The sequence below is a fragment of the Lissotriton helveticus genome, chromosome 12, assembly GCF_964261635.1.
Source record: "Lissotriton helveticus chromosome 12, aLisHel1.1, whole genome shotgun sequence".
Classification (NCBI taxonomy): Eukaryota; Metazoa; Chordata; class Amphibia; order Caudata; family Salamandridae; genus Lissotriton; species Lissotriton helveticus.
Window position 1 is genome coordinate 221,911,499 of NC_136073.1, and position 26,881 is coordinate 221,938,379.

General features: G+C 45.1%; 1 protein-coding gene across 1 annotated transcript in view; it reads right to left on the reverse strand.

The window, feature by feature from the left end:
* Positions 1–26,596, reverse strand: part of SLC7A5 (solute carrier family 7 member 5) — a 138,393-nt gene extending 111,797 nt beyond the window's left edge. Inside the window, exons 1-2 of the mRNA XM_078669945.1 lie at positions 25,883–26,596; positions 858–983 (exon numbers count right to left, since the gene is read on the reverse strand). Of these exons, the coding sequence (XP_078526071.1) occupies positions 858–983; positions 25,883–26,414 (658 nt within the window). The 5' untranslated portion in view covers positions 26,415–26,596. The remainder of the gene's footprint in view (positions 1–857; positions 984–25,882) is intronic.
* Positions 26,597–26,881: the final 285 nt, after the last annotated feature.

The window sequence follows — 26,881 nt, forward strand, 5'->3', positions numbered from 1 at the left end:
CCTACTATTCAATTGCTAACCTTTACTTTTTGATAATGTGTTTATTAACACGTAAATGTCTTAGATTTGTTTCTGTTGTTCCCCTGACCTCATCTTTCTGTCAGAAGCCGCCTTAAGTCAGTGTGGGAGCTATATACAAACATTACAAAATAATCACTAGTGACAAAGCAGGACACCTTCTTTGATGTATCCAAGAATGTAACAGTTATCTGACAGATTAAATACCACGCCTTCTCATAACATCCAACTGTATGTACCATATTGCAGGTGTCTAAACGAGAAGGACACTTATCAAACTGGTGTGTCTGATTAACAATCATCGCCATTATAAGACCTTTACAGCATAGCATAGCTCCTCCAAAGTTTATAGTCACAATTTATCAGCTATTTTATCTTTCAACGTATTTTCTTTCCCCATACCCCATGTGTAGCGTCTGGCTCCAATGAGCATGGAGTGTGTTGTAGCCCTACTGATGCTTCTAATATGTCAAAGCTTTCTAACAAAGAGCCTTTGGACGGGTATGTAAATGTGTTTAGTAGTCTTGTCAATGCGAACTTGGAATTCCTTTCGAGGTGAGACTGAGATAAAGGCAGAAGGTAATAAATTACGGCTCTTGCTAATGAAGTGATCTGAAACCTATAAGGGGGACACCTGATTCTGGAAGAACTGCATAAGTTGATAGGGTGAACACACGGCTAAAGTCATGTCTCCAGGACTCTGTGTTTTCAGGTTTTATATAACAAAGTAATCGATTCTGAGATTTGCATTGAAGATTACCACAGTTCAAATACTGATAATAAGAAACACAAAATGTGTATCCTGCAACTATTTCGTGTAAGAAATTAGCAATTCTTACCTTTGCCGATTTGAACGAAGCCTAGGATAATGATGAGTGCGAGGGCCAGCAGTTTTGCTGCTGCAAAGGCGTCTTGAACACGGGTGGCGGCTTTCACACTAAAGCAATTGATCGCTGTAAGCGTCACTAAAGGGAGAAAACAAAAAATAAGACAAATTGGTTAATAATGAAAAAAGGAGCAAGGACACAAGATCTCGAGAAGGCCTCTTGACGGCTCAATATACAAAAATCACCACAGCCTCTTTTAATATTGTGGCCACACAGGACGCCACTGCCATTAATAATAAGGTGGAGTTATAATGCTGCAAGATGAATCGATCAAACTGAAGGTGTGAGCCGAACAGTCCGATTTAGGCTTACATGACAAAACTAATGTTTGTCAATATGGCTGAGGAATCACACTTTTTCAACTATTTCAGTGGTAATTTTCTCCACTAAGGGGCTGGCTCTCCACTATAGGAGCCACTATAGGGGGAGAAGTCACTGTCAGATATTCGACCAGAAACATGGTGGAGGTTGACGTTTTGCCAGCATAACACAACACTGGCCCTGTATCTGCAAAGTAAAGGTAAATTGTTAGAACCAACTTTGCGGATCTCCCTAAAATCATTACTATGACAGTCTTTCATGGTTGCAACATTGTCAAATATGTTGGCAGGCCAGTCATCAGAACAGGCTGCCACTCCGCCTCAAGTTCAGGTAGCATTGCCACCACTGCAGACCAGTGTTGTAGCCAGATAAGGATCATCCTGTGGGGTGTCTGTCTTTAGTCGTCATTATTAAAGGGCAGTGAGAAAGAGTAAGATTGGACGAGAATCCCCTGTTTTTGGTGGGATTTTCATTAGAGGGGGGATACTTGTGAAGGCTTGAATTAGATGTATGGCACTGCCTCAGCTCGAGGTCCTCTTGAGCTGTGAGACCAAAATGAGCCAATCTTTCATGTGGTTCCTACCTGCCACCAATTTAACCTCAGGGGCCAATAATGAAAAAGACAAAGTCTCATCCTTTGATGTAAAACAAGAAAGGGAGAAACAGATACCCATCTATTAGGTGAGCTGCACAACTTGAAACCGGAAAAAACGGAATCAGTCACCAGTTCCCTGCTTGACCAAACTGTGTAATCCTAAATAAACATTTTATTTTACAGTGCCTCCTTTTACCAGCAGCGGCCCATGCAGGTCAGAGCGGTGAGGCTAGGTGTGTGTGGGGGGGGAGGGGGGGGGATTTTGAAAGACGTCGATGAGGGAAATTTAATTATTTATTTAATTTTTCCTCGTGGTATTCAGTCGAATCCCCCCCACCTCCCAAACAAGGCCCCACCGCTCTTACCTGCATGGGCTGCTCCTGCCTTTTTCTTCATTACTGAGTATAAGAACAGTTTCAAATGTGTGAGTTCGGGATTTGTGCTGTACAAAAAACGTTTGTGTTTGATTTAACACAATATAATGTTCCTCCATGTATAATAAGAAACTAGTCTACACATGTAGGGTGTAAAACAGCAGACTTGCCTCTTAGTGCCCTAATAGCATTCCAATCAGGGAGTGGGTAAAAGTGAATGTTTCTTCGTTTATATTTCATAAAACTATGACTTTTAATAAATGGCTCTCAAGGCAATGATATAATCTAAGGTGACACACGTCTGCATGTTAAAGAAATATTTTTTTTAAATCTTGAATCGAATTTTGAATGAAATTTCTGACATTAATTACATGCTAAACATTTTCATGGCTCTACTGGTGAAAACAGGCACTTAGAGTCAGGCCACATCCTTCACTCTATGTTGTTTCCTCTGCTTGATCATCTTTAATTTCCATTATTGCCCTTCCATAGGTTAGAACACAGGTGGTATTCAACAAACCTGAACTTTGTGAAACCATTTACACTGTAGAAGAGTCCTACAAACACTGCATCACTGCTTGCTGATCAACGAGATGCTAGGAATAACAAATGTATTTGTTAGAGGCTTGTTTTTGCATAATTTCTGTCAAATGCTCTATATTTTTCCTGTTGCAAAATATTGAAGTTCTTGTCACCACCAGTGTCTGTGGAGGGTGAATTCCGCCAGATGTTTCTGCATCCACACCTCCCGAAAGACCCCTAAGCACACTTTTCAGCTTAACATTCCATAGATGTGCCTTCATGGGATGAGTAGCTGATCTTTCTCAGCTGATCGGCCATCACCCTCAGCTTAGGGAACAAAGTTCGAACACTTTGCTTAAATTAATCTCTCCTTTCTTAGGTCTTCTACCACAGGAACGGGATGAGTTAAATGATGCAGCATTTAAAACTAAAAAGGCTTACACTTTCAAATTAGACACTCGACATTCAAATGGGCATAGAGAAATGTTTTTGTAACCATACCATTATCTTGCGGACTTTGTTTCCCATAAATGAATTGTAGCAATCACAGCCTGGAGTGAAAAGAAGAGCCCGCTGATAATAAAAGACCTGATAAAAAGGATCTCGAAGGAACGACATGTGTGTAATGCTGTAGCGCATCGAGGGCTGGAAGCAAGCGATGGCTCTGCTTAAACGTTGAAGTAGCCTTTCTCAAGGCCAGAACTGGTATATCTGCCAAGGCCACTGGCAATGTAAGACCTGCAGCAAAACTTGTTCTTGTTTACATCAATATTCATCTTGCATCGCAATGACGAAAAAGAACATTCAGACCGAAACGATGTTGCACAGGTCTCTCTAGACAGTTAACAGTTTAATGCGTTTTAGACAGATGGACAAAAAGTGCACGGACAGATTAGTTACAAAAAGTCCGAATATTTCCACTCCTGAAGGAAAGTTAGCCATCCTTACACAGATGTCAGGAATAAGACCAGCTGGAGCTTCACGCACTCAGTTGAACATACTTGAATATCTTAGCAATGACACATTCTAGCCTTTCACTACAAGGACAATGTCTGTAAAAAAATGAAGCCATTGCAATATGCAAGCTACCTAGATTGGGCAACAAACAACGGTTAAAATAAGAGTTAAACAGAAGTCAGTATGGTACTAATTTACAATGGTCCCTCCTACTGAAATCAATGGACAATAACTCTGGTGATAATCCATGTCCGCCTGCACACACTCATTGCTTTGTAATATTAGGACGTATTGGGAGTAAACTTCTCTCACTTACGTATAGGATGAAGTTACTCTCCTGCACTCAGTCTACAAGCCATGACGATTTTCATTATTGATGCAATCTGTGATACGTCTATTCATTCGAGGTTGGTAAAATAAGGATTGGGAGGGCTTGGATCTATAAAGCATGGACATAATCCATTCTTTAGAGATGCCATCAGACTGAAAGATTTCTGCTCAAATTATAAGGAAAGAATGAGAGTCTGAACAGAAAATACCGAAAGGGGTGTATCTCTTCTCTCTGCACACCGCGGTTGCTGGTCTGGGGTTTGGGCAGTCCAGGGAATCCAGGGATTCCTTATTGATACCCGATTCTACCACCTAGGGCACAAAAAGGCCTTCTGAAACAAACACACACACATATATGTAATGACTGGGCGAAGACAACTGCATATAAAAAAAAGAATCGAATATGTTCAGCCCAAAGAGAGAGGCTGGACACTGAAATAACAAGTGAGGAGATAGAAAGAGCAGCCAAAAGCTTAAAGGACAACAAGGCCCCAGGTCCAGACGGGTTCACAGCCAAGTTCTACAAACACTTTATCGCCACACTCAGGCCAACGATGACATCGGTATTCACAAGCTGTGTAAGCAAGGGGCGTATGACTCAATCGATGGCAGAGGCCAACATCATCGTAATCCCTAAGGAAGGCAAAGACACACAACACCCCAAAAACTACAGACCAATCTCACTCATAAATGTGGATTGTAAAATATACGCCAAGATCTTAGCAACCAGACTTAACTCATACCTACCCTCCCTCATACACTGCGCTCAAGTGGGATACCTGAAGAACAGGATGTCGCACGATAACACAAGACTACTCTGCCACATAATTAACCACGCAGCCAAAAGCAACAATGCGGCGGTCATGATCGCCCTTGATGCAGAAAAGGCCTTCGACAGGGTATCATGGCCGTACCTAGATCAATGCATTGAAAAATTCGGCTTAGGCCACAACTTTAGGAAGATGGTAATGGCCCTATATAACGAGCCCAAGGCGCGCGTAGTAGTGAACGGAGGCACATCAGAGCTGCTAGACCTCAAACGAGGAACCAGGCAGGGATGCCCGCTCTCACCAGCCCTTTTCCTACTGGCCATAGAGCCCCTTCTAAGCATGATACCAGCAAACGCAGACATAAAAGGGATACCCATAGAGGGAGAGACCTTCAAATTAGCGGCATATGCTGACGACGTACTCATTGTAACAGAAGACCCAGAAAGATCCATTGCAGCCCTAATGGACACTATAGATCAATACGCCCAGGTATCAGGATATAAATTGAACAGGGAAAAATCGGAGTGCAAACCACTAAATATCCACACCAACAAGACGATGCTGGGGTCCTCTGGACTGACATGGCAAAAGAAAGCCATCAAATACCTGGGCCTCCTTTTCGAGAGAGACCTGCACACCACATTAGACCAGAACGAACAAGCCATCCTAAACAAAATTAAGGAGAAGCGCGAGGGATGGTCTCCAAAATTCACTACATGGTGGGGGAGGATAGAAACCACCAAAATGATGGTCACCCCAATGGTTAACTACTTGCTCAACATGCTACCGCTAACCAGTACAACAGACTTCCTCAAAAAGCTAGACAAGCTAATCAACACATTCCTCTGGGGAGAGAAGAAACCCAGAATTAGCCTTCAAAAGCTCAGACTGTCCAAGACACTAGGAGGCCTCAACTTGACAAATTTTCAGCTATTCCAAACAGCATGCATAGCAAAACAAGGCCTGTACTGGCTAACTCCGAAGAATGACTACACCCCGGCCTGGCTCTCTCTGGAAAGGAGAATGTTAGGCAGGATGGAACCAGTGGCCCTGCTCACGGCAACGAAACACCCCGCAATAAAACAAAACCCAATACTAAGGAACACAAGGCAAGCCCTACTAAGAATAGATAAGCTACTAGACACCAGCATCAGGTAAACGCAGCTAGAATCCCTTTGGCACAACCCTAAAATAAAATACAGGAACAACACACTTGACATGCACACATGGTACAGACACGGTATAACCACAGTAAGCCAGCTACAGCATAAGGGAACTCAAGCCACTTTCGACACACTCAAGGAACAACATAAGTTTGAAAGCGCGGAGCTCTATAACTTCCTAAAGATAAGAGTTGCAATCACCAAAGCAAACATAAACAAGCTCACACCCTCAATACTACAATATGCCACGAGCCTAAACATAATAGGACACCAAGTAGCACACATGTACAAAGCCCTGTGCCCCAAGACCTCTAAACTTAACAACAGGATCACAGCCCATTGGGGAACAGTGGCAGGGAGGGAGCTCACTGACAAGGAGAGCGCCGACCTCTGGTCATCCACATCAAGAAGGAAGGTGACAACAACACTGGATCAGACCAAATTCTGGCTGATACACAAGGCCTACTGGACCCCAGCCAGACTAGCATCCATGGGTATTAGAGAAAACGATTCCTGCTGGAACTGCAACAATCAGAAAGGAGACCTGGCACACCTCCTCTTCCACTGCACCAAGGTCAGGAAATTATGGGACTCGGTTAACACACTAATAAACGACGTCACAGGGGCCACCCTAGCACTTGACTTCCACCATCTAGCACTGGGGTACACCGATCCTTCCATAAGATCCGAAACAGACAGAGACCTGATTGACCTCCTGCTCACAGCCGCTGTCAAGACGGTATTGACCAACTGGAAAGACACAGCGAAAGCCACCTTCAAAGCCTGGTTTAACTGGGTCATTTTCCTGCGGGGGGCTGACAACATAAACAACCAACAGCCTACCGAACGCAGGGAAGAAAAGCGAAATGTGGCTCCCGCTGGACAACTACCTGTCTTCACACAAGCCACCCTGAACGCTAGAGAGACAACCGGGAAATAAGCCCCAAGCAAGATGAGACACCACTGAATAGACTACTAAGATCGCCTATTTTGTTAACCAGCTGAGCCTCTCTACTCTCTACTCTCTTTACTCTCTTTCTCTATACCTCTCTCTCCACGCCACCAGGGGAACGAAAAGACAATTGGACAATCAGCAAGGGGGAAGGGGGAACGCCAAAAGAAACGGAAGAAGAAGCAAGAATAAAACGGACAAACGGCCGCAAATCACTACTTAACCCCCCCCCCCCCCCCCCCCCGGGGTCCTTTTCCCTTGTCTTCAGTTATCTCCCATGTAAATCCTGTATATCCTCTGCACCATGTAAATATAATTTTCAATAAAAATCTACTGAAATAAAAAAAAGAATCGGATGGAATCCATCCTTTTTCTGGTTCACCTGCAGAGTGTGAGTTGACTACAAAAAACAACCAGACCCACTCCACTGGTGAACTGGAGAAACAGGTGAGATTCCAGCCAAACTGCCCAAAATCCTAAATCGCCTGAACTGTTGTAAACTGGTAATCTTGTAGCGGTTTGTGGTCCACTATCAATTAGTGTACAAATCAGTGCTACTTACTTTATAGATTTTGGACAGCTAAAAGTATTGGATGCTGCTGCTGGCGTTCAACCAGAGAGTGACAGGCTACAAACAGATCTATCTATGGAGCGTGTGCTATACCTACTCACCTAGCTAACTCTGGACTTCTGAAAGACGACCTCACAAAATGTTCTAGTGGCAATAAAGATTTGTAAGATCTTCAACGTACACCTCAGAGACAACCATTAGCCCTGCACGTTTAACCATAAACAGGCATGTAAGTGAAAGCATTGGCCCATACAGAGAAATATTAATAAGACCTTTCAAAGATTTCAAATGTGTGACTTTAATGTTTTGATGTTGTTTTTTAAACTCACCTATTCGCGTAAGAATGTAGAGAAATAAGCACACATGCCATGTACATTTTAAGATAAGACTGTCACTTTCAGAAATTCAGCTTTAAACCTGCTTCCATGCGTTGCTTTCTTGGTCTTTTTTTCTTTTTATATAACGCAGATCTAGCTCAGAAAGCAACAGATTGATATATAGAGGGCAGCCCGTGTTATGTTGGGATGGGTCATGGAGGTGGTAACCTTTACACGCGCACTGGGCGAGCACAGCACTTAGATTTGCATTTGTAGTGGCGTTTAGTAGTGTAATAAAATTCGAACAAGGGATGCTGACCGAGGCCAAAGCTAGAAATATGAGTCCAGGGAAGGCTGGAGTTTGGGGATGTGCATGATGGTGGATATGAACGTCAGCGCACAAATACTGCCATCAGGCCGTGAGATCAGATATTTTAACACACATTTCATGGCCATATTCACGAGAGCCACTCTGGGCCACTCCCAGAGCCAGTTTGGGCCACTCCCAGTTTCATCATTAATTTGTAAAGTAAGGCTTCCCTAGGGATGGAAAGCTCTTAAACAGGTCGTAGCACATTTCATGTAAGGTAATAGACATTTAAAGATTGCAGATGACCATAACAAGGTATCAAATATACTATGTACATTACTATATACTCATAAGGTACCTTTTTGTTTGTTTTTTAAATAAACAGACAAACCACGTGATTCGTGTTTCGCTCATCAAGGGACACATCATTGTAGTTACCAGAGGGATTTGAAACGTAATCCGTTCTAACATGCCAGGTCACTGAGATATGCAGCTAAAATGTGCAACTGTTCTATACAGCCAGCTAGTTACCACACCACTGGAGTATGAACCACTGGCCAAGGCCACACAGAACATTCCTTCTTAGGCCCAGAGAAATTTGACGAAACTGTCTAAAACCACGCTGCCGCTGCGGTTTCTGGGCGTTGTCGTGTCTGCTGCTGTACTGACAACCCACTCGTCCTCGCCTGGTTAGTTTACTCGTGGGTAGAGCGTCCTCTGGCATTCCTCGGCCGTGTCGGCCCTTCAGAAGTGGTTGCCTGGGGCATTTCCTGCATCTCGTATTTGCCGACACCGTGTAGTTTGCATGCGTGAATCACCGACGCTACTCTCACTGCCGTGACTCACCATGCAGAAAGAGCAGGAGCAGATTGCATCAGGCAGGATTGAGGGGTGTGTGAGGGGAGGGCAGGGAGGAGGCGAATAGGTGCTTCTGGCTGGTGAGCCCTGTCGAATGACGAGGAGGGAGGAAGCTGCACACGCCTGAACCGGAGATGGGCAGGACCAGCCATTTCAAACTGTGACAGAACCAGGGCTTCAACTAGGCAGGTGCTGGCCGGCACTGAGTACCTGCACCTCTTTAATTTTAAACTACTCCAATGCATTTAATGAGAGAATGCCTGCACTTCTCAGGAGCAGAAAGGCACTCTAAATAGAGAGTACCAGCACTTCTATATTTCCATTCAAAGCACTGGACAGACATCTATGGTACCGATGAGGAAAGGCATGTAAACCCTGCCCGTTTTTGTTGGTGGTTTGCAAAATACATGGAGCACGAATTTGTTTTCTTGGGGCAGTATCACCCGTATACGTAGCACTGATATCAGGATAGCCAGTCAGTAAAACTGTTTTAAATATTGACCAAGCTTATAGCAAGATGGATAGAAAGATAAAGGCCGCTTTCACAACACTCACGCACTATTAAATATTAAGCAAGAGCACTGCAATTAACATGTGTATGTTCTGTTCGACGTGCATGAAGTCCAATGGTAAAAGAAGGCCTTTAGAAGTCAAACACAAACATCTCCACTAATTCGCTATAAGACTTCACCTACTACATTAAACTCGAGTTTATTATGTTAACATTTTGTTACGAATATTTATTTGGTTTATAATTATGCTGAAAATGAAATGAACAATTAAGTGAGATAAAATGTAAGTATGCGACTTGAATGGGTGTATGATTGTAATGCTCGACGCAGTACGGCGTAGGACACAGGCGTGGCTCAAGCCCATGAAACCTGATGGGCCAGTCTTCACACCCTAGGCTCTGAGGCCAGACACTCTGCTATGGGGAGATAAGGCCACACAGACCTGAATGGGACTGATTAACTCGCACGAACAGCAGCAGGGATATGGCCAGATCCAAGAGGCGGGAGGGGGGTGGGGGGGGGGGGGGGGGTGTCACACTGAAACAGAGGCTGGGAAATGAGATACAGATTTAGAGAGAATGAACGCTGCAGCCTTCTTTAACTACCTCACTGACAAGGGACAGCTTCCCCCAGCACTGGAAGAACTGTACTACACACCTCGTTACCTCACAAAGGGAACCTTTATTATTACTTTTACATCTTGTTACTGTGGGATTTGTAACAGAATCATGCAACCCCATGTTATGGGATACGAAGTAAACATTTCAACAGAATACTTGTTCTACTCTATTGTGTATGCCCTTTCTGAGGTCTAGAGTGCTCTTCAGATGATAGATTTGACTTTTGTTTTTTTCAGGTTATTTTTGTGGAAATAATGTTGTTTCGCATGCACCTCACAAGTGTACTGAGAGCGTGTCCCACTAAGGCACGGTGTGTGATTTAAAAATATGAGAGGGATAGAGTTATATTTACACATACCTATCGTAACTACCTTACTGAGTTTCTTACTTCTTGGCTGCTCCAACACGGGTGGATCCATCCGGGATCGGCAGTTGTGGGCCTAAAGTGCACAGAGGGCACAGCCCAAGGATAACCTGAGGCATGACAATAACGAGAGAAACAGGAGTGGAGGCAGTGTAAGCGCTGAATCAGGATAACAACAGCATGGCTGTATGGTGATAGGGTCAATCTCTAATTGCTAAGGGACAGAACAAAGATCATAGGTATGACAGCAGTGGGTATAACGGGGTTTACCCACAGGCAGAGATGGCACATCCCTTAGATGATCAGAGTACCATGGTAGAGGGTCTATGGTGTCCACTCAGAAGAAGATACAGCAGAAAACAAAGATAACCATGGTCACACTCAGAAGTGGATATAGAGCAACCCCAGATATTACAGTAGCTGATTAGTATACTGTTGACAATGGTCATCTGGATGTCGACTGTGGTGTGCTCCAGATTGAAGTCAATGTGAGAGCCCCACGTTTTCACCCCACAAGGCATCCTTTATTTACCAGACCCCAGAAGATGGTGTGCTAGTTTGTAATGGAGAGGGGGCAAGCCAAACGGAGATGGGAGGGTGGATCACTGGAATGGGAAATAGGCCTATAAGTTCATGGGGTGAATTGGCAGAATGGAGGGAAAGAAGGAGGGAAATAAAAGAACCACCTACAGAACGAGTACACGAGAGGAGCCGAGAATGCCAGAACTGGGTAGGAAATAAGTAGCAGAACAAAGATGCATATCAAAGACGGTGCCTGGCTGATGAAGGTTGACATACCCCACAACCGGTCCTTGTTTCCGATCCAGGGAGGACCTGGCTTGGCGGTCTGGACTGTTCCCATGAGGCACAGGGTCAAGTCTGATTTGCATATGGCTGAGTCCAAACTGGGGTGTCGTAGTAGGCAAGGTAACAATGGATTTGACCCAGATCTCTTGACTGGGGGAGAATGTTTGAATCGGTCTGCATTCCGTCCATCATTTGTTGGAACTGGTCTACCAGCACAGCACACAAGGGGCTGACACCACCACAAATGTTTCAAAGTGTGCAAGGCCATATAACTTTATAGAAGAAATGGACAAAAATATGTAGTGATAGAGATTGAAATGCCTGTGCTATAATAGCAGCTTACACTGTTTAGTAAGCTCATAGTAAGTCATTTCTTAAACAATGTTCTCTGCTCAGTTACACATGGTCACCTGAATGTCAAATTTGGTATATTCTATCTCGCAGTCACAGTCAGAGCCTCACAGTCTCGTGCCCACAGGCCGTAGTTAAGTCACCAGATTACTGCAGAAGAAGGTATGCTTGCATCTATTTTTATGTGTAGCAGCGCAAGTGCACGAACCACCCAATAACATGTTCTATAAAATATGGCAGAAAATGTTAACCTGAGATGGTGATCACAGCAGTAACCTAGTCGTGTTTTGCAGATTTCCATTCTTCCATACCCAAAAAATGCCAATTTATGTTTTTTTTCAATGAGTGGACGTGTTCAAGCATTAAGCAACAAGAAAACTGTGTTTTCTGATATGCATTGTGCTGTGTTATTTGTTTTTAAAGCACCGTTAAAATCAAACTGTAGCTTCAAAAACATTTTTGTAGTATTATTTATTTCAAAAATAAAAATATTTCGAAATTCTATAGGTGAAGCAGAGATAGATTTCAAATGTTCCATATTATATTTTGTGGTAGTGGAGTATCACAATGTCGGCATCTGACGCTATCTCTTAGTCCAGTTAGTGCTTGCGCACCACAAAGTCTGCCACAAAAGAACGCTTTAGTTGGGGGGAGGGTGGGCTACACTTACGTTTCTAATCCTTTACTCAAGGTAAATATAGATGGGCTACCACACAAAGGAATATGGTTAACACCCTCTTGACAACAGATAAAGATGGCATGTCTTTTGACACTACTGGATCTCTCAGCCTCCTTCGCTACTGTTAACAACCTACACCCTCAACCACAAACTCTCAAATGGGATTGAATGGCAACGTTCTTCAGTAGTTCTCTTCCCAATCAACTAACACTAGTTTGTTCACATGGGCACCTACAGGTACCTGAAGCTCCTTATTACCTGCCACACCCTCAAGAGTTCCATCCGGTCACAAGTCATCTTCAACATCTACACAGAGATCCTTTAGACATTACTCACCAATAAAAGAATCAACATTCACCAACATGCTAACTACACTCAACTCTACATGATAGTCTTATTCACTTCATGTCTCATACACCGTCTCTGCTTTGTCCAGAACTGGACATCCAGGTCTTACCTGGAGCTCAATCCCCATGTAAACAGAATTCCTGATATTTGCTACGATGAACAAGTAACTCCATGTCTAAACCTGGACGGGTTCGAAATCCATCTTTGGTCCTATGCCAAGTCACTTGACCCAGGACACAGATCTCACACTGAAGTAATACATCATGAAGAAATAAAAACAGCCTGGAACAAGCTTTCCCATTAAAGAAAGTGAAAATCTTTCTCTTACAAAATGACTTCAGAACTGCCCTTCAAGTCCTCATAAGCTTGCATTTGGATGGCAGTAACACCTTGCTCTGTGGCCTCCCTGGCTCCACCATTGCCAACTTAAGGGTGTCCTACACGCCATCATATGCCTCAAGGGCCTGAAGAAATAGGACAATGCATCCCCGACATGACGAAACTCAAGTAGTTCCCCTTTCGGGCCTGCACCATCGTCAGAACCAGCTGCATCATCTACAATGCCATCAAGATCGATGCCATTGCCTCTCTGGCAGACAAGCCCAATACCTCTCGGAACACGAATAGTCAGGACACCATGAGACTCGAAGTGTAAAAAAGACAAAATAAGACAACAGCCCTTCTCCAGGATCCGTAAAGGACATCTCTGTAACCATCAGGACTACCACAATTTAGGAAATAGCAGAAGATATGTTGCTTTAAAGAATACTACATCACAAAGCAGTAACAGTCAATGTCTGCTCTCAGAACTCAGCTATAATCATTTGTTCACTGTATCTCTGCCTTTGACAATGTACACTGTTCCAGTGCTTTGCTGCGCACAAGTATACAGACTCCTAAATCGGTACTTGCTTGAGCCTTTAATGGCTCCCAATATTTCAAAATCTGGTTGTGGGGCAATGCACTTTACAAAATCTACTTAATAACTAGAAAAAGGTAATTTAAAATAAAAACCTGAAAAAAACACATTATCTCTTTAAAATTAAGATGTCTACATAAATAGAAGGGCCACCAAAGTGACAACTGGCTGAGTGAGCAACAGAGCGTTGCTAAATATTAAGTAACTTTTTGTACCTGGTGCCCACCCTTGACTGAATTGGGAAAGTCCTTTTTATGCTCACACGTATTTGGGCTAAAGACATCAGTGTGCAAGTCAAAACACGGTGAGTATGCAGTTCCTAACAGGGGAAGGGGGTCCTAGGTTGATTGAAGTGTCTAAATATGTACACTGAACGTAGGGAGGAAAAGGGGTATGCAGGTGACATCAGGATCATCTTGACTAAGTGGCTAAGTGTTCCGATTTGCATTGGATTCCTGGGAGCCCTCATCGTTGAAAAGATTGCTGGTTGCTCAAGCAGACATCAGCTTTTGAGAAGCCTGTATGGAACAGATTAGGCCAACATTCATCCCCAAACTTTTCAAGAATAAAAGAGTAAAGTTAGAAACAGATAATGAAAGGAGAGCCACCAAACCTCTATGCATCAGCTTCCAATAAAATACAAGCCAGCACCTCCATCAACAGCATTCACCTTTAAATAAATCCTCATAAATAAAATAAAGCACTATATTTGCTAATGGGTGAATAACGATGCTTAGTTAACCCACTCCTATGACATGCAATGTTTAGTCATAACCTCCAAAGAGATTCTTCACTTTGTTCTGGACCACCACATCGTTTTAGATCTTAGTTATCCACAAATACAAACCTCTCTCTAAATATATATGCACACACACACACATACACATACGAATCATTTATACCGGCATAAAACTGACCCCATAACAAGGCACACATGTTGACTGTACTTTGTTAAGCAACATCTGCAGAGGTTGCCGCATCGTCACAGTATCAATCGGGATACTATTTGATGTGGGAAAGTACAGAGCAGGATGCCATTACCTCAGCAGGATCAGGCATTGCATCTGTTTAAAATGTCAAACAACACTACCATTCTCTACCAGCCTTATATACTAACCTATGTTGATAAAAGTCCGAACAAATTTCAATGCAATACTTCAGTTGACTGGATGTCAACTTTGCTTTCAAAACATCACAATCTCTGAAATTCAAGCTATGATTAACTGTTCAGTCAAAGTCACCCTTGCACTGCTGCCGGCATAATATTACACAATTGAAGAATATATTGCTGCAACAGGACCTAAAACTGGTTCTAACTGTATGCAGCGTGCAGCCATGATAAATAAAGGTAAGGGCATCAGGCATCAGGTGAGGTTTCCAGGACGCAAAACCCTTTCCAGAATTACAGTCTCTACACAGAAGAGCCATTGGGGGGATTTCGGTTTGCTTCTCATCAGCAAGCCGTTGTCTAGACTACACACAGCATGGTGGCATCTGAAAGGTACACATTTCCTACCCTTCCACTTTTTCATCAGTTGCGTGGAAGAAGTCACGTTTGCTTGGCAAAAGAACTAACACGAGGCAGAATCTGGGCTAGCCCGCTTCCAAGCAAGTACAACCTGATCGCATAAGGCAAGCGTCTCCTGAACTGGGCCAACCCACAATTATACGTTTGACACCACAGAGCTCCTAAGGACAAGTTGTATACTTCCCATAAATTGGCTTACGGTTACACAGCACAAGTTCGCCAGGTGAGCTCCTACTCCAGCTATGGGTCTGGACATTGTCTACATGGCAGTGGCAGAAAATTCTTGAAAAACATAGATCTAAATATTTTCTTTCAAATTATTTTCTTTTTTGGTAAACTGCTACATGCTATTACTCCCTACTGTTTATCCTATACGCACTTGTTTTGAGATTATATGAGGGATGCATATGATGGCCCTTTCAGTGTTTATTCCTATTCAGCATACCCAGTCAATTAAATGTATACAGTTCCTGTGAAATGCCACGAGAGGAGACGTGGTCTAGTACCCAAGGTAAAGACTGCACATCCCACTCGACCAAGTTGCATGGAATAATCATTATCTGGTCTCTCTCGTGTTCTTGATGTGACTACTTTATGTATTTGTGTTTCTTTGCGTTCAATCCCCTTAACAAGAACACGCTGTAACACTGAAATAGGGAGAAGTGCGAATGCGGACATCTCGTGTGATTTACATTAGCCTCAGAGAATATGCTAAACATACGCAAGCTGTGTACACTTGTATTAAAAGCAGCCTCAGGGTGCTGCACCACATACAGAGCAGCGAGTTCGCAAGAGTAAGGAGTCTCTTTCCTTGAAATGATTCTCAGGACACGTGTAGAACTGCAGAAGCTTCATTCAGCAACGTCACACCTGAACATAGAGGAACCCCAACTTCTCCTTCTAGAGTCACTATGTGTCGCTAGCAAGGCGACCTCACTACAACCCACCCGGGAGCGCTGGGACCAAGACATAGGGCGGGCGCTCAGAGATAAGGAATGGGAAATTCCCCAAAAAGGTGTCACAGAACCCTAAATTTAAATGTATACAACTAATGATTCTGCATAGAGCGTACCTTACTCCCCACCGACTGCACATCATGTTTCCTGACGCGGCGGACACGTGCCCCCGATGCATGGCCGCGGATGCTGGCCTAATACACATGTTGTGGCACTGCCCCAGGCTGGGTCATTACTGGGGAACAATCCACAAGGCTCTGGCAGCGATTGCCCCCGCAAGACCTTACTCCTCCCTGACATACTGTATACTAGGCTTAGGCCTCACTGAAAAGAAGAAAATTGCCGCCACACGTTTCGTGGATCTGGCACTTCTCTTGGCCAAAAGAACGATAACAACGAGGTGGAAATCAGCCAGACCCCCTGACCCTGGTGACTGGCACGGGGAGGTGATACAATGGGGAAAGGCAGAATGGACCGAACTGCAGAGGGAGGAGCGTAGAGGCCTCCGTAAGACGCACATCTCAATGGAATGGCAGGCCATACTCACAGAATTTGAAGCATATGGTATCACTGCATTGGCATAGGCAAATGTTGTTAGTATGATAGGTATAACAAATAACGGATGCAGAAACCCGAGACAACTCACCCCCCCTTTCCCGCCCCCCCCCCCCTGCTTGAAGTGGTCGCGCACCGAAGAGTGCAGTAGTTGTTAAACTTGGAAGAAGCTAATACAGAAGACAGGGGTGTTGTCAGTAGGAGGAGCGGGTGATATTATCGTAATGTATAGAGATGACCCAGTACAGCATGAACCACACAGATGCTTTGACCAGAGTGCGAGGGAAGTTGCGGGAGAGGGGTTTAAGAATTATGTGGGATAAGTTGCTTGAACAAAAAAACTGCAATATTAAGTATTCTCAAGCTTTATGTACACAGTATAACGTTAACAGCATAATGTGCTGGAACCAAATGTTGTAATGGTGTGATAAATAATGCAGAAAATAAAAAAATATATATAAAAAAGTCACTATGTGTCACACACCATCTACAGACCCTTCACTCATACTTGGGAGTATCCCTCACCATGAGGCAGCAGAACATCCCTTTTGGACATTCTCTCTGTCTCTGAGACTAAAAGCTTTCTTATATTCTTCATCACACTGGGCCTGAAACTCCCCCTCTCCTGTCAGAGGCTCTGGATGTAGTGTTGCCACTGGACCGAACACTAGGCCCTCTTCCAAGCCACCGTGAACCTCCATCCCTAAACGGGCAGAAACCTTTCTCGCTGCCAGAGTATTCCTGTGTTGTGGCCCTAACGAAGTACCACAACCTGCCACGCTGGGCAGTGTCTCGGCGACAATCACCGTCATAGAGACACTTGGGCTACATATCGTCAGTTCCTCGGTGTTAGCAGAATGATGTTGTACACTGTGTTCCCGCCGTTACTAAGAGATGTGTGTAGCAGATGCTAGCGCGTGCCTTGGAGTGCATGTACTATCACACCCAGATTTAAACTAGCAATGACACAGACTGTTCCCATTCCACGGTGAGCAACACCGTAGTAGCCAAAATATTAAAGAATAAGGTAAAACGTTTCTTAGCTGCCTGGGGAACTGGCGACTCTTACTCTCAATTACTGAACACATTTTTGTTGCCGTTTTCTCGAATGAATCACTGTACACTACAACACATCATAAATCAACCCGCCGGAGAAAGTTTATATGGCTGGCACGAATCAGCTGCCCCGATAAAAATACTCTGCTATTTATAATTGATTACAGTCCACTGATGTGATTTCACAATAACCCCTGCCCTTAGAGGACACTCCGTCTGGTGGCATTAAATGTTTTAAAGGTCTATTAAGTTGTAAAAATCTCAAATCAATCTTTATTTCAAATCACATTCAGACGTCCTACAGGCCTGGCGGATAGGGGTGCAGGTTTGGAATTATCAGTAGGGAATAGATGGCCGGGTGGCTGTTTACAATCCAATGCCTGCACGTCTGTCTGGAGCTTTGTGAGGCGAGCTGAGAGCAGATGGCGATGCCTGACAGGGGCAGCTAGTTATAGGAGACACAGGCCATCCACAACATGACCATGGTGTGTCTGCCTGCTCTTTCATACACCCAGCCTCTATTTCTTACTCAGTCTAACGGTTTTCAGAAATATGCTGCCAAGTTTCTGTCTTATTTTGGGATACCTAAGCTATCGGATTTCTCTCCTGCAGCGGAAGAGCTGCCACCAATCTACATATAAGGCCAGATTCAACGGGGAGCTCACACTCGTAAACAAAAACACTAATAGACTTAATTAAAAAAAAACATACTGCCAGGGTACGAGTGTGTCCCACGGATGCCGTACCTACCGCTCCTCCCTCTTATGTTTGTGCATTTAACACACTGGTTCACATTCTCCTTGTATCTTGATTGTTGCAATCGTAATGGCAATGATGCTGGGGTGGTCTCGTAGCTTAAGAGTCCCACAGGCAGAGTTTGCCACACGCCAGGCGCGCAACGCCCATTGGGCTAAAGGGGCTTCAGCCCCCCCCCCCCCCGCCTCCCTTCCCCCCCATTTTCGTCTTCTGCAGCCCGGCTAAGATGATGATGACCGCATGACACTTTCCTGACACGCATTAAAATAAATAATTAAAGCATGGAAACCTTTCTTCTCCAGTTGAATTTCTATTTAGGCTGCGTGTAGCATCGGATGCTTTAGCATCCGAGAATGTGACTTTAATGACCCTTTCTGAGAGGCCCAGAACCAGCCCCTGCCAGCCAGCCTCTGAAAGGTTTCAACAACCTGCCCTGCCCCCACCTCTTGTTTTGTTTGAAAGGGTCTGCCACCGAGGTGATAACCTTGCCTGAATGCGGAGGTTTCACCTAAGCCCTTTTGGTGTGTTGAATTTGTCTTCAGTTGTTTTAACAAGGCAAGGCAGCAGCTGCTTTGAGGGGAACATTGGCCCCAGACGGAGAACTATGCTTGAAGATAGGCGGTGCATGTTGTTTTGGGCACATGGGCCTCACATGTCAACAGTTGTTTTAAGAGAAATGGTACATGAGCATCAAGGCACCTGGGCCATCATGGGCTGGTGTTAGGCTCGAGATTCAGTATGGACGAGACTGCATCATTGCCGTCAAATTCACTCAGTCTCCTATGATGGTGAATATCAACAGCGGTTGAGGTGAGGTCTGTCACTGACCCTTGGGAGGAAAAAGGGATAACGGAGAGAGAAAAGGGAGACCCCCCAAAAGACCTCAGCCACAAGGACGCGCCAATCAATGCGTTGCCATGGTCCATCTATCCGAGGGAAAGTCTGGAGTAGGTTAGAGAAAATATGATCAAATACAAACTAAGAAATGGTGAACCAAAAGATCTCTACATTAGCACAGAGAATTTTACTGCTAACATTCAGAACAAGAGTGTGACCAGTCTCCCGGCAGCCTGGATCCAGCCAGAGAACCTGAGAGAAGAAAGGCAGGATACTTTGCTGAGGTGGAAGACACTGTCAACCCCATAGAAAGAAGTGAAGTAGCTGCAAGCTCCAGATTCAAGACCATAGCGCCAACCCCATACGGAACAAAATAAAACTGTAGTGACACAAACATGTGATAGAATATCGTGGAGTGACGGTAACTCACCAAATGCTGTCGCAGGTGAGAATACTCAGGGGACTGTGGCTCTTATTCTATCTCTGCTCCTCCCTTCCTGGGTGCTCCCATACCCAGTGTTCTACCAAATCTGTGCCATGAGTGTTTCCATCTCTGTGACCCCAATCTATACTGTCAACCAGTGCATCCTTCAGCCATAGCCTGTTTGGAATTCTCCTTCGACGGGACAGATCAGTCCTACCAATTCTGACACTTTTCATCAATAGTTGAGATACGTTAATGCAGAGGGCAGGCACAGTCCTCACATAGTCTTTGTGTTCCAAGAGAGACACACAATGCAGGGCGTATTATATTGTATTTGTAGAGCACTTACTACCCCTATGTGCGATGCTGAAGCACTTGTCCATGCGAGTAGCAGGTTACACCTTGGGCGTGTGTGGTTGGAAGTGTTGTCTTTGCTTTGAGCCTCTGCGGAAAGCGTCTCCATGCGGTGCATGATGAATACCAACGTGCAGTTTTGTAATGCAGAATCGCCACTTCTGTTTCTCAGCTTGGCCTGAGCATTACCTGATCCTGATTGTCTGCCATTTTAGCTCCGCCCCCCTTGATTAACTTTAGCCACGCCCCGCATTTGCTATGTTAGCCACCCCCGAAGTTAAGCCCTAGTTGCGCCCCTGTCACACGCCCTCACAAGAATCACTGCTCATTTTGCCACTCACGGTCTGTAATCCCGAAGTAGTCGCAGTGGTGCCATTGGAACTTCAAGTGCCCACCAATGAAGGCAGATGTTCTTTGCTGGAGCCCAACGCTTGCTATTGGCACATGGCCAGCAATAGTCCATCCCAGCATGCAAACGCAGACGCTATGAAACAGGCATTTAATAGGCCACATTTAGTAGTACAATTGATAATGTAATGCCTGACATTATATACTCTTCCAATACCCTCCTGCCCTAGCACACCATAACGAAGCTACAAAATCACCCGCCCCCACCACCTCCCACAAACACACACAACACCGCCCTCCAAATCGCTATTCCATGCCACATATAACTCTTTTCTGGAGAAAGGCACTGTGTCAGTGCTTTAAATGAGCAGGTTCTGTCTGGTCCTGAGTACCTGCACTCAGGGCTTTAAGTGGAATGAAAAACTGATGGGGTCTCTGAAAGGTGCGTGGTTGATATAATTAAGGACGTGGCTTAAAAACACCTAAGTTAAAAACCTGTGTTTAGCATAGTGTGCCGACCCACTGGTATTTTGCTGCATCCGTGGGGAGAGGAGTTGGCCTAACGGCAAAGACGCTCGACCTCGGAATCTGGGTTCGAGTCTCGGTAACGACGCCAAAACCTCCTGTGATTCTGGGCAAATCACTTAATCTCCCCGTGCCTAAAAATGAAAGTGTGTGTCCTCATGTAATAACATTTTTTTTAAAAAGTAACTTGTTCTATGTAAAGCGCTCTGATACCTGATTCGGTTCGGGTCTAGTTGACGCTATATAAAAAAAACTCTACAAAAATCCGTCATTGCATTCAGACATATAATACAACAAGTAACATTACATCTACAAGACAGAACTCTCTGCTTTGTCAATTGGTTATTAGTTGCACAAGATAAATAATAAACAACAGCAGCTTCATTGTATATAGTATTGAACATGCTTCAGTTCTGAAAAGATGAGAATGTGAAAGTACTATAATGAGTCTCTTTGAAGTTACAACAAATGCTGTGATGGGTGAGGCTGCTATAGAGTTAAGATTGGTTTTTCACCCTGATGGTGAGGGCAAAAATGGAGGACCCGATAGAGACCCGTCTCAGCACCTACTTTTTAGAACAACAGGTGCTGAGCACCCACAGGACCACTTAACGCCCAGCCTGCACCTATTTAATTTGAAAGGGAGAGTACCTGCACTTCCTAGCGCTACATTGAATGGGAGAGAATCTGTACTTCTCAAGAGCAAACATACTTTAAATAGTGAGAACCTACAATTCTATATTATAGCCTTATAGCCCGCCATAGAGGGCTATACCGGCTATTAAAGGCCCTCTCCAGCGTTAAAGGCCCGAGCCGAAGGCGAGGGCCTTTAACAAGGGAGAGGGACTTTAATAGCCGGTATAGCCCAGCTACGAAGAGCTATAAGGCTATTAGAACATTCTGCCACTAGAGGGCAGAATGTTCCAACAAAAAAGAACAATGCCTTATGGGAGCGTGAGGGGACTGGAATCCCCTCAGGGTCCTTGAAGCCTTTGTTCACAGCCAGAGCTGTGAACAAAGAATCATTGGAATGTTGGAGCTCCAGGCTTATACCAGCCACTATAAGCCCAGAGCACTCCATTGTTTTCAATGGAGCTCCCAACATTCCAATGTTCTAATTACATTTAAAGCACTGCACTGGGTAGTGGGTATTCAAAATCAAGTAAAAACACATTAATCATATATGCACAACTATCCTGCCACACTTCAGAGGCCTGCACTGATATCAGTGGAATGTTAGCAAACAAGAAAACGTGCTAATCTATATCAAAACTTGCATCATAAATCACACTACCAGTCCAGGGAAGAGTGCAGTCAAAAGAGAGGGGGCGTCTTTAATGTGAACTCTGCGTGATGTCCGTGCCACTAGACGTCACCAAGCAAGAGATAAACTGGATGAACAATTAACAAACACTGCAGAAGAGCACTCCTTTGCAACCACCTTCTTTGCAGCCTTCCTAAAATACGAAGGTCATGTTTCAAAGTGGCGTCCTACCTTCTCTCTGCTTTCTTATGGTGTTACTGTTGGTTGGGTGGGAGGGTTAACTGGCAACTCCAAAAGGAGAGCTACAATTGGGACCCTCAGGTTTCCCTTAGAAATGAGTAATTTCCAGGGGAATTGTTAGTTCCGCTCTGAGTCGACAGGGAATTCTTCACTTATCCCAGTAATATCTCACTAGAACATCTGCTTGAAAAAGCAGATCTGAGGTACTGCCACAGATATGATTCTAATGGGCTATATGGGCCATATCGGAATTGTGAGGTATTGCTTTAAGAGGCTCTAACCATGAGTGGCATAGTATAATGGCAGCACAAAAATATGATCTATGGAGTGCTGAAGTTTGTCAAACATTCGTCCCCATGGCGAGCAAAAAAAGATGGATTCAACCAAGATCTGTGACTGGGGTTAATGTTTGATTTGTTTAGCATAATTATGAATTGGCACCCTAAGTGGGAAGGGTATGCTTAGACATGGGGCCCATGCTCGCTATTCCACCGATTGAAGCGTGCCTGGCTGATGAAGGGTGATACCCCGAAACCGGTCCCAGGATGCTTATTTCTGGTCCAGGGGGGCCCTGGCTTGGCAGTTCAGGTTGCATTGTTCACATGGGCCACAGGGTCAAATGGCTGGGTCCAAACTGGAATGGCGAGCAAAAAGAGATGGATTTAACACAGAACTGTGACTGGGGTAGAATGTTTGATTTGTTCAGTATTCTGTCCATCTTCTGTTCTTTTTGCATTAGCCTAGTATAATGCTAGACAGCACCCCATAACTGAATTAACGTTACCGGTATCCTGGTAATTACACACAAGGGGAAATAATGGTTTTTACAAGTTGAGGGAATTGCCTGTACACCATTCTTTCCACGAATAGCATGCATCATTATAGACAGAGAAAAGGCACGTAGATCTCAGCTGATATTTTTTTACTGCAACAGTCAGATTTGTTTTGGCAACAGCACAGGCATTACCAAGATATTCGACATCACAAGAACAGCGCTTAGACAGAGAAGCCCCTAATAGTTATGGCATTGTCAAGCTGAAATCTTTTAAGCACTAGCGATATGTACAGGATTTTCCCTAATCTCGACATCCACAAATCCTCACTCTTTGAAAAGGTGGGGGAGGTAGCAAGTTACTTAGGAAAAAGTAAAAGAAACCTCAAATGTCTGCGGCAAAGAAAGGTAATCACTTCTCTTTCCATCCACTTTTCAACTGCACAGCGAACATCTATTTGGAAAGAACCGCAGATCCCATTACAGGCAGAATACCCTAAACGGCGGGACTCTGAATTACCTCACGTACCCCTGACAGAGTTCGACTCTTACACAAAAAATGTCTCTTATGTATGTCTTCCTCGCCCCTGCGCGCGCCTGAGGCAGCTGTATAACCCGAAATATGCAGCGTTAGTTAGTACACGTTTCTCTCAACTCAGAGCACAATGAGAAAGATATTCTGTTGGCACTTGCGAGCGCCTTTCTAGCAAAAGAACAAGCACTATTGAGGGAAGATTGTGTATAGGACGAATCTAGCGATACAGTCTCTCAGACCAAACCGAGGGGGTTCCAGGACAGTAGGTGATGCAATCTCCCTCCATGCTTTCACCTCAGACCATGCTTTGGATACGTTTTCTTTGTTCCAGCCCTTGTGAGAATGCGCAAGAGACGGGGACATTTTCCAGTAAAGCAGGTTTTCCGGCCTAGACCGGATTTCCTACAGTACAACACATAAATGGCATTGGTGATAAACGAGGCCGCGCAAGTCCACGTGGGCCTGAGTGAACAAGGAAGGGAACAGAAGAATATATTATAGAAGGAACCACGCGTCTTCCATGTGCTGTTGGAAGGAGCAGACATAGCGCTGCTGTGTAGAATCCATTGCGTTTATTAACGAGGAAAGATATCTGGTGCCAAGTGTGTGCGTTGTTGTTTTCGGGAAAACAATTAAAATGTTCTTTTCGACGACCAAAACACAGAACAAAAGGCCCCCTTCGCCATGAACGTATGATGTACACACAGAATGTACTCTACCGCCAGGATAGATTTATGGTACAGGTATGAGTTAATTAAAGTGAAGTGTGTAATTAAATACAAAGTCACCCATTTACAGACTACTGGGCAGAGGATTTATCCAAGGGATTTTTGCGGGGTCGATGGCAACGGGGACGCACCTGCTAATACAGAAGAATTTATTCTCTGCTTTCTTCGCCTCCCATTTAAATACAACAACCGATGTTTTGGGGGTCGTGGGCTGTGTAAATTGGAAGGCGAGTGGTAGCTTACCCAATCCTTCAGCTCTAAAGTCATAAGGCGGATACTTTTGCGTGAGCTATAATAGTACTACAGCACAATATAGGGTGCCACGTCTCTAGGTGCTGTGCACATATATTAGTGTGCATTTGTGGATGATGGAGGCAACGCTGTCATTTAGAGTGGCAGCTGGTGAGGGGATCATCAAGTTTAAAGTTAATCCCATTCTCTGCTTATTAGTAGTGGGCGTGGCTAATAGTGGCACATTAATTACATAGAGACTTAGTGCATGTCAAGCTAAAAGAAAAACTTAACACAAGCATCAAATTCAGACTAAATAACGCAAAACGCAAACAACCCATTCAATCTATCAAGTAAAACACCAACAACTGTGATAATGTCTTAGATTACAAGTCATACAGGCACCTTCCAGCTGATGCTCTAAAATCAACTAGGGTACATGTCCATTCGCCATCTGTAACCCTTAATGCCACCTGTATGCCTTCCATGCCCTCAGTTTGCCCTGCATTCAGTCATGCTGTGTTTTCAATATGCTCTTAGCCTTCTCCCGCCTCTTCATGTGCTTTGGTTACCTTTCATTGCCTCTCCCCCCTTGTGTAGCATTTAGTTCTAACTTCTAACCTACTGTTTTCTCCAGTGCCAACACTCAGTAGCCCCAGTCTTTGCTATGCACCTTTGCACCCAACAGCTGTCGTCCTCAGTGGGCGCTGAAGCCACCATGTGCTTCACCACCACCTCTTATTACGTACACCATCATCACTCACTGTGTGGTGCCTTGGCGCAATATGCCACATCATGACCATGATTGTGTGCCAACCTGCACAATCATTTTATTCCAACATGCCCACTTACGTACGTACCACTATGTCCACCTATGACCCTCCAATTTTTCGCCCAGTTGCCTCTACATATACCCTCTTATGAACCACCACAACCCGGTGTGCCTGTCTGACTAGTGTGTGTAAATCCACGTGTGTCACTTTGTGACCTCTTAGTAGCCTTCCTGCTCCCTAGGCCCCCCAAGGTGCACATCACAGTTATTACCTTTTATACCCAGTGCTTTCTGTGGGCAGGTACTGTCCGGTACTGAGTGGCTGCACTTTTTAGGAGCAGGCAGGTACTTTAAATAGTGGGTATCTGCACTTCCATATTCCCATTCAAAGCACTATTGTTCATGCCTAGAGGTATGACGTGGGCTCCCTCTGCCCCCTCACCCCCCGGTACTCACAGACACAGAGGCAGGCCACCAGCTTGGCAGCGTCGTCGGGCACGGGGCAGCTGGGGAAGAGCGGCTTGAGCAGGTAGGTGGCGAAGACGAGCGCCACGATGTACTGCGAGGAGGGCCTGATGATGAGCAGCTCGATCCAGAGCTTGAGGAAGGCGGGCAGCGCCCCGTACACCTCCAGCATGTAGGCATAGTCGCCGCCAGACTTGGAGATGGTGGTGCCCAGCTCGGCGTAGCAGAGGGCGCCCACGATGGAGAAGACCCCGCATATGGCCCACACCACCAGCGAGAGCCCCGGCGAGCCCGCCTCGCGCAGCACGCCCGTGGGCGTCACGAAGATGCCCGAGCCGATGATGGTGCCCACGATGATGGCCACGCCGTTCATCAGCGTGATGGTCCGCTTCAGTTCCACCGTCTCGGTGACCGGCGTTGGGACTGCCGGGCCGCCGTTCTCCCCCAGCATCTTCTCCAGAGCCGGCCCGTCGCCCTCCTCAGAGGACGGGCCGGAGTGGCGCTTCTTGAGGGAGCCCGACATGGCGAGGGTGCGTTAGCAGCGGGGAGAGCCGGTGACAGCGATGACAGCTCGGGCGGCGCTGCGGGATGGACCAACGGTAGCTTCAGCCTCCAACGCTTCCTTTTATTCTTCGGAGTCAAGTGCGTCACTCACTGATGCAACCCGGCATTCGCGCGCGCCAGCGGCGGCGCCATCTTGTGGCCGCGCAGCCCGGTGCAGCTCGCGCTTGGTGTACTTCTGCCAGGCCGCCGCCTCGAGTCACCGCAGATTACTACAGCTGTGTAAAGCAGGCAGCAAACAACACCTTGCAACGGCAGTTTGGGAATGAGAGTGAAATCCGATGCTTAACGGCATCCCTGTAACGTGGATAAAGGATCACTTATTTTAGGAGGGTGATGAAGGTTTGAATTAAAGTCCATCGATGCTTGTTACATTTTAGGAGGTTGTAAAATTGACAAGCAATAGCAAAGCCAAAAGGGCGCCTCTAT